Below are 12,034 nucleotides of genomic sequence, written 5' to 3' on the forward strand. Positions count from 1 at the left end.
TGAAACTATCCAGGCAGACTGCTTTGACTCGTATAAAAGGGTTGATATCTGGGCTTTTGGGCTAGTCCTTTGGGAAGTAGCTAGACGCATGGTTAGCAATGGTAAGTATTTAGGACTTCTTTACTTCTTTTTTAGAAAGAGTTAAGTAAATGGTAATTCACAGCAAAGCATCAGCTGCCAAAATTCATGGGATGCACAATAAAATACTGGACCTCTGAAGTATGGTAATTCCTGATGCCTTGCTGCCTGTGTTGAAGTTGTTGGTATGAGAGAAGAAAGAGGGTCGTCTGTGATGTTCTAAATCATGATGAGAAATAACTCATACCAAATAGTTACATTTAAAATTTTAGATCATAAAATCTCTAAACTTTTTCCATGTGTTGGGACCAGCAGTGCTTACCAGGGATAGGTGCTTCCACATAGGCACTGTGTAGGGTATTGTCTGTTTGAACATAGCAGCTGGCCTACATGATGACAAAACTTCACACGTAAGCTTTTGGTAAGTTTGTTTTCATTGCCAGTCTTGAATTTTGAGTAGTTCATCTGGAATCTGTCATGCCAAACTGTCTTGGAGGCTGCTAATCCTTTGTGGAATATTAGATGTCTTGTTGTCTTTGTTTATGAATACACATTTGTACTTATGTATGCGTGTTTATACTCTATGCAACATATCTAAAAATACACACAGTCTTACCTAGTTACCTCTTGATATGAAAATTCCATGAAACAATAGCTATAATCTAAATATTCTTATGCTGAAGGTTCGATACGTATTGCTGCAGTAACTGCAGTTCACAGATAATTTACCTGAGCTACTTTTAAACTAGCAAGCTTATATTACATGCTGTCAGCTCTGCCAAGATGGTATGAAACTCAGGATGGACTGCAGACCTACCAGAGATGATAGGTAAATGCTTCAGTAATTTTTGTTCAGGCTGAGCTCAGTGCCACCGTGGAAGAAGTAATACAGAGATGTAATGACACTTGTTGTGCCAGTAGAGCCTTAAATTTAAGGTGATGATGATACTAATTCCAGAATACTTCTTCCCAGTTGCTCCGTATTTCTGGCTGTTTCCATAGGTAATTACACCTTCTTGCACTGGTTTGAAATGGAGCAAACATTTTCTCTCAAATATGAGTGTTTAGCTGTGTGGAAATCATTACTTCATCAGGTGGTTGCTCAGATAATCCTGTTTGATTTGTAGTAAGACTTTGGCACCAGGACTGAGCATGCTGGGGTCAAGGTAGCGTGCTAGGGTGTGCCTTAGGTGGGCTACTTGTTAGTGTATATGCTGCTATTCCATACTGATGGACACTCTTCATATCTCATTTACTGGGCGGACATGCAAAGTCTGTTCCAGAAAGTCGTCCTGATTTAATACTTCAGTTTGTGGAGACTGTGAAGTTGTAATCTGACTAATAAGTCTGATACGGGGGGGGGGGGGGGGAAGAAAAAAAGGAAAAAAAAAAAAAGAAAAAAATAACATTTTACAAGTTTTTATTTTAAAATTTTTAATTTTAAATATTTTGATATTTTCTTTACACTTATCGAGCGGTCCTCAAGGTGACCCAATGATTCTTGGTACTTTTCTGTTGTGGCTTAGTATAAGGAGGAAAATGTAACAGGAAACTCCTTCACCACAACCAAGAGTATTTGTCTGTTGTCTTTGTGCTGTAGCAGGAGCCACTCAGCATTTCTCTTTGTACTTGGAAATGCAATTTAAGGCCCCAAAACAGTATTTAACTCTCTTTAAATAGACCAGTCCTTGTTCCTTGTAGAGTGGTTGGTTGCTGCTTTTCAAGCGTGCTCCCTTCCTAGTGTGCAGTGCCCTGCGTCATCACTACCTGGTGCCAGGCACTTAGGGTTCTGTTCCTTGTGAATCTTCACTATTGTTCTCAGTATTGGGATATTAGTAGTGACACTAGAAGCTGAAAGATGGTTACTGCTCAAAGCCACCCACGGTGTGTGATCATCATTATGTGTGCAAGGATGTGTCTGTTGCTTGGGTGTTTTGTGTAGATCTTACTTTGCTCCAACAGTTACATTGTGCATGCGTAGGATGACTTGATGCTGAAGGAATGAGGAATAAAGGTGAAGAAAACATGGATGTATGTGCAAGTTCTAGTTGATTTGACTAGCAAAAAGGCAGCAACCACAAGAGATGCAATATATTATAAATGGCAGAAGTCATCTTAAAGCTCTCCAGAAAGCAGCACGCTGTAAGTTGTGCTGAAGGGACTGGGGCATTCCTTGTAGCAAGTGGCTGGCTTTCCAGGGCATGGGCAAGAGAAGTGTGTTACAGTTCAGTGCTGGCTTTGTGAGCAGGGCGGTGTGGGCTAGAGGTCACAGTGGCTTGCTGATGCTGCTGGCAGGCTGCCGTGGTGGAGCCAGCAGTGGTCCCTTGGGGGCTGTGACGTTCGGCTGTGGTAGATCGAAGTACTCTAGAATGGCTCTATTGGAGTAAAGGCTAGATCCACCTCATTTCTTTCTTATTACTGTGTGTCTTATCTGTAACAGCCAGTTATGTACCCTATACTTTGGAAAGATCCCATGAAAACAGTAAATTAGAGCCAGACTTTTCTAGTGATAAAGTTCTCTGTAATATCCTAATGACCCTGGAAGCATTTTCAGAGCTATATGATGTACCTCTGAAGTTCTGCCTTTGACTTGTATAAAGCCACTATTATATTTAAAATGGAAGCATGGACAGTGTGGATACACAAGAGGTTTTTTGTGCTCTTGGGTTCTCACAATAAACTTTATTCTGTGTTCTGGGAGGAAGCAGGAGGAGTGTAAAGCCAAAAGTTCAGCCCTGTAGGTGATGTCTGGTATATGAAACACTGATGAAACAGCAGTGCTGCACACATGCCTTAGAGAATAGGAAAAGGGCTTTTCATCCTGCTAGTTTGATGTAGGCTGGCTGGCCTACACCATACACATATACAAACTCAGTGAGAGCACACATACAAACTCAGTTTTCAATGCAGAATCCTAGAACATGCATTCAGACACTGGGTGCTACAGGCTCTCAGGTGTTTGGCTTTGTGATGGCATGTGGTGCCAATTATTCTAGATATTTTACTATTTATAACAAGAAAGAAACTATTTAAAGCACCAGCGTGAGGGTCTGTAGATGCTGACATGCTTATTGGACACTTTCAGGAATCTTAAAACTATGCAAAGTGTGTGGTAAGCCTATTAAAACCCACAATGCAGACCTTAATTTTTTTTTTTGCATTTGCTAGTAGAAATCCCAGTTTTATGGTAGTCAGTAAACCCCTGTGCATTATAAAAGATGGGCTTTGGGGAAGTGAATTTATTCCTCATGATTTCAGATCAATCATCTGTAAAATGGATGTAGTTCTTTGTGGGACTGTAATAGGAGCCCATTAATTAACATTTTGGGTAGAAAAAACTGTTCCTGTGACAGTCCTATTTTGTTGTTTAATGGCTGTTTGACACAGTGGTGTTAACTTTTTAAAGATTTTTCTGCTTTTTAGACAGCTAGGTCATATGTTCTCCCTTTGTGCAGTAATGCTGTTTCACTGACACAGTCATTAAATAATGCCTCTCTTGTTTGTGTCTCACCAGGTATTGTGGAAGACTACAAACCACCATTTTATGACTTGGTTCCAAATGATCCCAGTTTTGAAGACATGAGAAAAGTGGTCTGTGTAGATCAGCAAAGGCCGAACATTCCCAACAGATGGTTCTCAGACCCTGTAAGTGGGTGTGCCTGTGGGTGGTTTGCAGAAGATACAAGCTGACCTTTCTTCTTTTGAAATAAAGTCATGAAAGTTATTTTCAGTTATCACTCAAAATTGAAATTTTCTCAATGGTAGTTGTCAGGAGCATTACCTGTACAGATTGCAGAAGCGTCCTGGCATGGACCTTTATGTTGGAGCAGGAAGAGCAAATTTAGTTGGAGTAGTGACCAAACCTGTGACTGTGGAATCTGAGCTATTCACAAATTACCCTTTTAGAAGCATGATTTAACAATAATTATTTTAAAGCTACTGTTTCTATGCTGTTGTTTTCTCTCCAAGGGAAATTTTTTCTTTTTCTTTTTTTTTTTTTTTTTTTTAAGGAAAGGTAGCCTGTGTAGAACTTTCTGTGGCTTATAAGCATGCAGATTTAGAACAGAATTTTGGTCTCTCTCCTGCCTACAGGATAAGGGGTTGTTGTTCTTTTTGAAAGGCTACTGCTGAAGTTGGCTAGGGCCAACTAGGACGAGAGGTCCCAGCTATATGGTTTTGGTTGTAGAGCTGGCTGCACCAGCCAGCTGTGAATCCCAGCCATTTAAAGTTGTGCTAGGCATGATGAAATCTGTATCTTGTCTGGCTTTCTTCATCAATCTTGCAGGAGTCAGTTTCATTGAAAATAGAGTCTGTGTTTTCTTTATTAGGAAAAAACCAAAACTCCTTTGTTTAAAATTATACTAGCTAGTTGCCCCAGCCAGCCCATTGTCTAGTTATTCTCTGGGTTTAACCAAGTTACCAAACTTGGGGTTTTTCAACACCTAAAAGCTCTCTGTACATCCTGAAAATTGAGTATTAATAAGGCAGTAAAACCCAATCTAGTGCTTTCTTGGCTTGTTCTTTGTGGACTTAATATGTGTTTTGTGTTGTGTGTGTGTTATTCTTCCCAGACATTAACATCTCTTGCCAAGTTGATGAAAGAATGCTGGTATCAAAATCCATCAGCAAGACTAACAGCCCTGCGAATCAAAAAGACTTTGACCAAAATTGATAATTCCTTAGATAAACTGAAAGCTGACTGTTGACCTTCTTCTCGTGGTGCTCTCCTGATAGGAAGGCATTTGTCTGGTTCAGAATTAGTCTGGACAGACAGTTTATACAATTGGTCCCCATGTGGCTACTTATAGAGGCAGAAGTTCTTACCAAGCCATCTGTGTGGGAGACATCGGAACCATATGGACTTTGCTCAGTGACTACAATGGGCATTTCACAAATGGTCAAGCTATAAGGACTTACGCTGGATGTACTGTTGCAAAGGTAGTGGCCTGAAGGAAGACAGAGAAATCCTAAGACAAGATCAGGGCATTAAATAACGGCTTTGAACAGCTCTTTTATTTTTTTTTTTTTTTTTTTTTTTTTTCTTTTTTCTTTTTTTTTTTTTTTTTTTAATTTTATTTTATTTTATTTTTAATTCTCCTAATCACTCCCAGGGCGAACACGTGGAAGTGGTAAATTTTAATCAGCAATATTACCTGTGCTTCTCTTCTTTATTGCACTAGGAATTCTTTGCATTCCTTACTTGCACTGTCACTGTTAATTTTAATGACATGACTTGCCAAAAATATGATTGGCTGTACACTACATTGATCGATGCCTGAATAATAGGAAATGAATTTGGTAAACTGAAAATGTAACTGTCAGATTTTAGCTGCATTTTACATGTGTACTGATGTTTACAATAATGCTGAACATTAGGAACTTCTCGTTTATACAAAACTTGCAAATTATTTATTACTAGTGCACTTGCCAGTTTTTTTAAACTGTAAAATAAGTGCATAAAGTTAAAGCTTATTTTTATGTGGCCTCTTTCATGATTTCTTACACAGATGTTTTTGTAACACAATATAACCTGAAACATAAATTGTTTTCTGTATTATCATATTACAACTTGATAGTCACATTTTAAGTGCTTCACATTTGTAGGTGTGTGGTCTGTAACATATTTTCAGTTCAAATACGGAACATATATATAGCCATTTCCCACATGACGTTGTGTCTAGTATCTTACTGATCTAGAAAAGGAAAGCAATGGAGGAATTAACTAGAATTTTAGGTCATGAATGCTGTGGGGAAAATGCATTTTATTTCTTCTAAGCTATATAATATGCATTTAAACTCTGCCAGAAAAATAACTATTTTGTTTTAATCTACTTTTTCTATTTAGTAGTTATTTGTATAAATTAAATAGAATGTTTTCAAGTCAAACAAAAGTGTTTTAGTTCTCTTACTGCCTGTCAGTAACAAAGGTGTACTAATGCAGCAGTGGGTATCGCCAGTCATGTGCTTGCAGGTGAATAGAGCCGGTCCAGGTCAATACCGGGTGGAACACTGACGGACTGAGGCTGTTAACAGTTGTTTGTCTAGGTGTGTTTTTTCTGAACTGGATCCCCAAATAGTACAGCAGGGAACTGGTGTACTGTCCTTAGACATGACATCAACCATGTCCAAACAAACCTCCCAGAGCACATCTTGCAGGAGGAGGAATGCCATCTCCTAGCCTTATGGGGAAGAACTGAGCTTTGTACGCAGAGAACTGTTTTCTCTGCCTGTACTTCTTGTTACTCTTATTTGTTACGCCAAGTGGAAGAGTAACTAGGAAGTGACAGTGCCCTTTCATCCTTGATAAAGAATTCCTTTATTCATGGGCTTGACATCCTCCAGGTAGTCTAAGGACCTGAATAGTAATCAGTGATTCAGACACACTTCCTCTCTGGGTTGAATTTCTCTGAGGTTCCCTTCTGTGCTTTAAGTCCACCAGGTTCTGCTCTCCTGTTTCTCTATAACTCTTCCTTCTCAGCCCCAGTCTTCCTTTCCTGACTCCAGCCAAGTGGCATGCCTTTCTTTTTCTGCATTTCTAGTGTAGAAATAGCAGCCAAGTTTGCAGGGTGTGTACTCTGTGGGGCTAAGAGGCAGCATGGTACAGTCACTCTGCAGAGCAGACTGAATTGATACCAGTCACTGGGTCTCTTAATTATACTTGAAGAGAATCTGAGCAGATGCAGTGCTGAAAAAAACATAAGAAAAACAGTACCCGATTAGTTGTTCTTGTTAAGTTTTAGTAGGAAGTTAAAGGCTCTGTTGCCTGAATGCATTCTGGTTTGCTTTAAACTGGTTTTTGTACGTGATGCACGCTGAGCTAACTGTTCAGTAACTGCAGCCCAGGAGAGACAGACAGTATTTTAGCACCAACACAGGCAAATCAGTCTGTTGGAGTGAAGATGCTGTATCAGTGGAAGTAACTAGTGACAGTTACAACTGCAAATAAGTATCTCTATTGGTGATAATTTTTTGATACAGAGCATTGCTGAAGTTCTAGGTGCCTGGTGCACATGTACATGTATTTCTTTAACTGTATTTATATGATGGAACAGGCATCGGCTTTTAACACAAAAGGGGAGTGAGGCAACCTCCTGTGGGAGTTGCAGGCTCCTGCAGCGCTCAGAAGTGAGGTCAGCTGGGGATGTCTGGACAGTGGAGGGAGAGACAGGAGGTGGCTCTAGCAACAGACAGGGACAGAGCCAGAGGTGGAAGTTCAGTGCGCAGTGTGATTTTTTTTGAAGCGGCTGGTGAGGGTTTTTTTGCTTGGAGTTTTCACATCTCCAGTGTTTTCCAGTACAGGTGTTGGAGGAGAGAAACAATCTGTCATGCTGATGATTAACAACAATTCTGGCCATGTTGGCTGAATTTGCAGTGCCTTTCTCTAATGCTAAGGTACTGAGTCACAGCATCTTACTAGATATTAGGGAAGATGGTCATGTTAAATACTTGATCCATCTCCTCTCTTTGCTGTAGCATCTTCTGAAAAGTACTGTGTACACAGAAGAATGACGTGACTTCAGGTTGGAAACAGCTCTGTATACTCCACAGTGGTTTACTGCGCCTCATCTTTAAATCCCTCCAGTGATGGTGACCACCACTTCCCTGGGCAGCATGCTCCAGTGCTTGCCTACCCTTTCAGTGAAGCCATTTTTCCTCAGACCAAATCTAAACCTCCCCTGGTGCAACTTAAGGCTGATTGCTCTCATTCTATCACTGGTTACTTGGGAGAAGAGACTGACCCCCCACCTCAGTACAACTTCCTTTCAGGTAGAGGCTTGACAAACCCAGTTCCCTCAGCTGCTCCTCCTGAAACTTGTGCTTTACCACTTTCTTTGCCCTTCACTGGACATGCAAGGGATAACCAGCTACAGGATAAAAACACAAACCATAAAAGCACCCCATAATATCCCATTTATCTCGTGTTAGGTAAAGAAGATTAAAGAAGCAAGCTATTGGCAGGGTAAAAAATTCTGTCCATCAATGTGCTAGACAAGGTCACTTTCATTGGTGCAGCTGCTGCTTCCTTTTGCATATCAAAACATTCAAGGATTATTTTAAAAACAATTCATATTTATGCCCTGCTAATGAAGTATTTTGGTCCCAGCTTTGACCGAACTATTTGAAATGTTAACTAAATTATTTTTAATTAGGTGACTATTTGGCAAACTTGAGTCAAGAAAATTGAGTGGAAAATAATCATAAGTAAGTTCTTAGCAATTTCTTATCCCTGGAGTTAGGGGTAAGTCATTCAGCACTTTGCTTTTCTAATGTATAATTTGCTACTGAGGATATTGGAGGTCCGTACTTTCAGAATCAGCAGAAATGGCAGTGTTGTAAACAGTCCTTTGGGAGCTAGAGGGTGGTGTGCCTAGGAGCAGAGAAGGAAAAACTTGGTGGCAGCCACTGAAGGATTGATTATCTGTGATCTGTGTTATTAAACCTCATTTTTGGGTGTCTGGACAGTGAGGATAAATTGGTTGCCGCTTTTCCCCTCAAGGTGTCGAGGTTTTGGCGGTGGGGGGGTGAGTTTCCAAGTGATGTATATGAAGGTAATACCCCCATCCCCCGTGCTGTTTTTCTAGCATGTTTATTAATCAGTGTTCCTCTAATACCCCCATAAAATCTAATCTTCTGAAGAGATTTTGAATGCTTATATATAATCTGCTGCATTAACACTGCATTTATTACTATGGAGATGGCACAAGCAGTTCCATAGTTGAATTATTCATGTGTCTGGCAGATTTGCACTGTACACAGCCAGTATGGATCTGGGGTGCTGTCATTCGAACAGTGCCTGGCCATGTATCAGAGCCCTACGAAGAGGAGGCATGAGGGCATGAGTAGCACTACTTGATTCAGCTGTCCTGTTGATAGGTATGACTGCCTGTCAGTTACAGGAGGAAGGCTGGGCAAAAAATATAGAGGTACTATAGATGGAGGTTGTTGCTTCTTGTCTGGATTTCTCTTTTTCATGTGCAGGAGACTTGTTGCTTACTGGTTAGGAATGTGTTGCACTTTGAGAAGTATCCTGGGGACAGCTGCCTAAAGCAGCCCAAGGCCAGCAACTCAAGTTAGTGGTGTGGTAGTGAAGTTACTGAAGGCTTCCTCCCACTTGTCTGTAACTTTCCTCGTGAGCCTTCTGTGCTGGAATTGTCCATGAAAAAACTATATTGGGCTTCAAGAATTTTTTTATTTACCTGGATTAAACTATTTTGGTAAGGAGGGACAATGAGGAATTCTCTTCCTGCGGGGCAAAATGGCAACTGTGCGGAAAGATCAGCCTTGGCATAGTGGTTGTCAGGGGTGAAGGGAAACAAGAGTTTAGGTGCTGTGCCATTCATAGAGAGAAAAGTTAAATCTTTCTCAAACACAGAATACGTTTCTTTTTACGTGTTAAAGCTGAAATTCATGTGGAAAAAGCAAGCATTTTGTCAAATGTAGAGCTAATGGTGTGCTGTGGCAGGTACACTCACCTGGGAATAGCACATTTGCTTTATCCCTAGTGAAAGAAGAAAAACCCACCATGCTTCTAGTGCCTGAACCAAAAAACTGTGCCATGACACAGGCCAAAGCATGCCAGGAAAAACAACGCGCAGCTGTACATGGTTTACATCAGTCTCTGCTCATTGTGGTGGAAGAGGGGGCTGCAAGAGAGACCTCTGGAACACGTGGAGGAGAAGCTGGGATGTTCTCTGTGGAAAGTGCACTTTCTCACTAGTTACGGACTCATCTTGTCAAGAGAGCTGTGTGAAGTCTGCAAAAGCGATCTTCCAATGGGTATGGGACATCTGCTCACCGGGTCAACGTGTTCTGTGCCAGCCAGACTGCTCAGAGGTCGAGGAGCGTGGTCCTTGTGGGGATCGTGGCCTGCAAAATGATACACCAAAGTGCCTGCCAGCTATCAGCCTTGGGAGACTTAGTTATTTGGGGTATTTTTGTTGTTGTTGGTTTTTTGTTGGTTTGGTTTGGTTTTGTTCTTTTTTTTTTTTTTTTTTTTAAAAAAGGTGTCCCCCTTTCCGCCACAGTCGTTGCCATGTGTTGCTCTGTGTGCAGTGGCATTTGTCCCAGCAACATGTCTAAATCGGGGGGTGTAGCCCTGGCACAGCAGCATGTCCTGTCCTCCAGTCTGGTGTAGCTCCTCAAGGACTTTCTTTATACTTACAGATCTAATAAATATCTCTGCTTGTTCTTGACGAAGATGTTCCTACTGTATATCTGTGGCTGGGTCAGCAGTGATGTGCAGCCCCCACGGGCTGTGCTTCCCCCTGACCTGGTGCAAGGCAGGGGGTTACACTGGATGGGGAGGCTGGTGGAGGCCACGGCTCTGCTGGAGGGGATGTGGGGTGTGGGGCGTGCAGTGCCCCTGGGAGCAGAAGAGGGAAGCATCCCACAGCAGCCACTGACAGAAGCTGCTCTGCCCTCCTCCCTGCTGGGTGGTCAGCTGCTTGTTGGGGCTTCAGCACATGCTTCGAAGGGCCTTGTCCTGGTGTGTTTCATCTTTGTGAACTGCATGAGTGATGAAGCAGCTGATTGACAGATGATGTGAGGTGGGTCTTAACAAATTAACCTAACATCAATAATTACTAATATTATCTTTACAACTGCAGTCACTACCAAAATGCCAGCCACATTTTCCAGTGCAATGACTGAGGGTTTTGCTGTCACAGAAGCCCTGAGCTCCTAAAATCAACAACATTTGGATACTGGCATCAGTTTTAGCAACTCCTTGTGTTTGTGATTATGCTAAAATATGTTCCTTTCAACAAATGAAAACTTGATGCTGTGTTCAGTCTCAACACCTGTATATTTTTAATCTTCCTGTAAGCATCTGGGAAAGCTTTAAATTTTTTTTGGGTGGCTTTCACAGCATCTAGAAGGAGCCAGCATACTCTGACCTGATTAACTCAGGTTAAAACAGTACTTTAGGAAAGGGAGGAAGAGGCCACTGGTTACAGTACTGCACAGCTTTCAGGTCAGTTCCAAAGTTAATGCTACACTTTATGGCTGCTGCTTTCTACTGATTTAAAGATATCGTATATAAAGATATCAGAGTGCCTTAGGTGGAGTAAAGCTGCAATTTTCATCTCTTGCCAGTACAAGTGTAAAATCAGGATCTAGCCCTGGGAGTTGCATCAGGATTTTACTTGGTTTCCATGTTTTTCTAATCACTTAAACTGCAAGAAGACCTTTTAAACATGCTGTGGTAGCTCACCAGGGTGTGGGACCTCCAATGGCCAAGTTGCTGGTCAGGCTTGGTGTGCCAAGTGCTTTTGGTCTGGGTGTTTGTGAACACAACCCAGAGAGCCTCAGTGCCATTGTTGGAAGTGGGGTGTCTGTTCCAGGTTTTCCTGACACACATAATCATACAGGTGTCTGCAGCACTGGGAAGTCCTGCTGAGTGCTCTGCTCGTTTGTACCCACAGGAGTCAGCCTGTGTGGTCTTGCCAAGAGTTGTGAGCTGGGATGGTGTCCCAGAGCTCCAAGCTCTGGCCAGACCCTTGAAGAGCCCATGAGATGTGGGGTGGGCCTGGGAATGCTGCAGGCTCACCCGCCACCTCCCAGGCGCTCCTGAGCTCTGGACATGCTGCTGCTGCTCAAGTGTGCCTGCCCAATCCTGGCTCCAGCAGCTTCACTGGGATGTGTGTGTGACAACCGAGGGCTGCAGTGGTTCTCTGCATTGAGTGTTGGGGTGGGTGCCGTGCAGCAGGGCTGTGTGAGCATCTGCTGCCCTGCTCCCCTCCGCAGCCTTCCCAGCCCAATCCACCCCTCTGTGCTGGCCATGGGCATGCTGGAGCCCCATCTGCCACCATTTCTGTCTCCTCCTTCCCAAACTCCCCCTTTGTATCCGTTTGTCCCTCACTTGTCTGGGGAGTTGTCCTCATGGACAACTTCTTCTTGAAGAGCATGGACAATTTCTTCTTGAGGGCAGTACCTCTGCCTGTGCCTGCCTTCCTCT

General features: G+C 42.3%; 1 protein-coding gene across 5 annotated transcripts in view; it reads left to right on the forward strand.

Moving 5' to 3' along the window:
- The window catches only part of ACVR1 (activin A receptor type 1), a 71,291-nt gene extending 61,019 nt beyond the window's left edge, over positions 1-10,272 (forward strand). For all 5 annotated transcript variants that reach the window (XM_030485957.1, XM_030485960.1, XM_030485961.1 and 2 more), the window contains 4 exons: positions 1-101; positions 3,593-3,723; positions 4,650-6,817; positions 7,237-10,272. The exon at positions 1-101 is cut by the window's left edge and continues 97 nt beyond it. In XM_030485957.1, coding sequence (XP_030341817.1) covers positions 1-101; positions 3,593-3,723; positions 4,650-4,784 — 367 coding nt within the window. In that variant the 3' untranslated portion in view covers positions 4,785-6,817; positions 7,237-10,272. The remainder of the gene's footprint in view (positions 102-3,592; positions 3,724-4,649; positions 6,818-7,236) is intronic.
- The last annotated feature ends 1,762 nt before the right edge of the window (positions 10,273-12,034 follow it).

Source organism: Strigops habroptila, chromosome 5 (assembly GCF_004027225.2).
Source record: "Strigops habroptila isolate Jane chromosome 5, bStrHab1.2.pri, whole genome shotgun sequence".
In the NCBI taxonomy this organism is placed as follows: domain Eukaryota; kingdom Metazoa; phylum Chordata; class Aves; order Psittaciformes; family Psittacidae; genus Strigops; species Strigops habroptila.